Source organism: Trypanosoma equiperdum (genome assembly GCF_001457755.1).
Source record: "Trypanosoma equiperdum strain OVI genome assembly, contig: ctg_1287, whole genome shotgun sequence".
Lineage (NCBI taxonomy): Eukaryota > Euglenozoa > Kinetoplastea > Trypanosomatida > Trypanosomatidae > Trypanosoma > Trypanosoma equiperdum.
Window position 1 is genome coordinate 1 of NW_027123268.1, and position 2154 is coordinate 2154.

A 2154-nucleotide genomic window follows, 5' to 3' on the forward strand; every position below is an offset into this window, starting at 1 on the left:
TTATTATTATTATTATTATTGTTATTATTATTGCTATTGCGACTCTAACTAATATTCATGAAATAAACTCTACAAAAAAATAATTAAAATAACACTTACTTTTCATAAACTATAGCCTTTCTACTATGGTCAAATAGGTCATTATTATTATTATTTTATTAAAGGTTGTAAATTTTAATCATCAAGTGTTGAAACATATCAACGCTTATAAAATATTAGCAAATACTTAAAAAAAATTCTTAGGAAACAACACATTTATAGATAAAAATACCTAAAGTTTTACCAACTATCAAAAGGAATGGACATCGGAGCCAATTTATGATTTAGGAGAAAACTTGAATCACGGCACATTTCTTTATCGGGTTCTGTTTCACAATCTTTACCCTTCCTCCATGCACAATTTTGTTTGTCGCCTGTTTTGTCATTTTCACAAGCGGTCTTATCATTTCCGTGTCTGGCACATCCAGTTGAAGCTGTTGCTCCTGGTGCTCCATCTTCTGCTCCTGCTGCTGTGTTTTCTACTTGTTTTTTGCTCTCTTCACTCAATTTGCATTTTTTACTCTCATTTTTTTCTTTGGTATCCCACTTGCAAGGCTCCGTGCACTTTTGTGGTTCTTTATGTTGGTTGCACTCTGATTCTTTTTTTTTGAGTGCTTTATCGTTGGCTACTGTCGCTGGCTGTTTGGCTGCTGCTGTTAGTGCGCTAACTAATGCAGCAGCTCGTTTGCCTGAAAGGTATGCTTCGGAAACTTTACCTTGCAGTACTTTTGACATCGCCTTCCATGTATGCGCCTTTGCCTCTTGTTTTCTCATACTGCTTGCTGCTTGTAGTAGTTTGGACGCCCAGTAAATTTTTTTGAAGCCTGCGCTGCCTAGTGTCGTGTAACCTGTGTACTTTACACACATGGCGTTGCTTTGGCTGCCGTCGCAGCCGTTCTGACTGTAATGGCTGAGGTAACTAGCATTGCCATGGTTGTGTATTAGTCTTTCCAGTGCTCTTGTTATATCCTCGATGTCGTCCGCCTTGTATTTGACGTCGCTTCCTATCTTGCATTTGCCTTTCACTAGCTGAAACGCTGTGTTGATGTTGCCCGCATTGATGGTGTCCCAGTCGTTGGTTGCTGTTATGTCCGTTGACACTTCGCATGCTTTCGTTTGGTCCGACCCCTGCGCCTTGGGGATGCAAAGGCAGGTGAGGACTGCTGCCAGTGTGTTGTCGCTTTTGTCCAAAGTAGCTGCAGTACAGCGGTTTACTTTAGAGGCGCCGTCCTGTGACGGGCTTTGTTGCGCATATTGTGCTTCACCTTTGGCTGCGCCATAGGCGGCTTCGTTTATCAGCTGTTTTATTGCCTGTGGCGTCACTTCTGCGGTTGTCGGAGGTTCATTTTAAATACTTTTAATGATAACATTTGTTTGATTCGCTAGATCTGCAACATTTTTGGCCGCAACCGTGCGAGCAGCTTCAGCTAATGTGGCAAAGCCCGCTTCGGTCACCTTGTCAGCTGCTTTTCCTGCCACTGCGAGTTTCACAGCCGCTCTTCCGTAAGCAGCCCACTTATCGGCATCCCATTCTTCTCCCGATGGCCTTTCCGCTTCTTTTGTTGGAAACTCCTTGGCAGTTTTTTTGTCTGTGCCTAGGAAATATGCCTGAAATTCTGGACCGGCTAAATACAGGTGCAGATTTAACAGTTCGTCCCGTGCCGTTTGGACTTCGGTCGGCAACACCGCTACCTCAGGTTCCCCGGCCGCAAGGGCTAGTGCAGCGCACACCGCTTGGAACTCCCTGCGGTTCCCGGCCTCTCCTACTGCAGTTGCTGCGTTTATCGTCGCTATTCCGCTAGCCATTACCACGAGAAAAAGCTTCCAGATAAATGTGGCCATTGACACTTGTACACCTCTTATTCTTTTAGTCTTGAAAACTCTGTTGGGTTGATTAAGATTTCTTGTGGAAGCTTCGTGGTGACGGTTTGTGTTAGCTAATACTCTTCAGTTATTTAAAAAGTTCAGATTTTTGGTTCTTTAGCATTCTATGTCGAGCCAGTGGGCATTTATTTTATAAATTATTTTCGCAATCGCATCTTTGGTGGGATACGTGAAGAATATGTGCGCAAGCTGAGTGTGCTCCTTAGGAATATGATGGTACACAGTAATTTT

At 43.1% G+C, this 2154-nt stretch overlaps 1 protein-coding gene across 1 annotated transcript; it reads right to left on the bottom strand.

Moving 5' to 3' along the window:
- Positions 1-1386: 1386 nt before the first annotated feature.
- Positions 1387-1881, bottom strand: TEOVI_000892800 (Trypanosomal VSG domain containing protein, putative; the record flags this gene model as incomplete). The annotated part of the gene is made up of 1 exon (XM_067221004.1): positions 1387-1881. The coding sequence occupies one exon, from the start codon at positions 1879-1881 to the stop codon at positions 1387-1389; it is 495 nt and encodes a 164-aa protein (XP_067077105.1).
- Between the last annotated feature and the right edge of the window lie 273 nt (positions 1882-2154).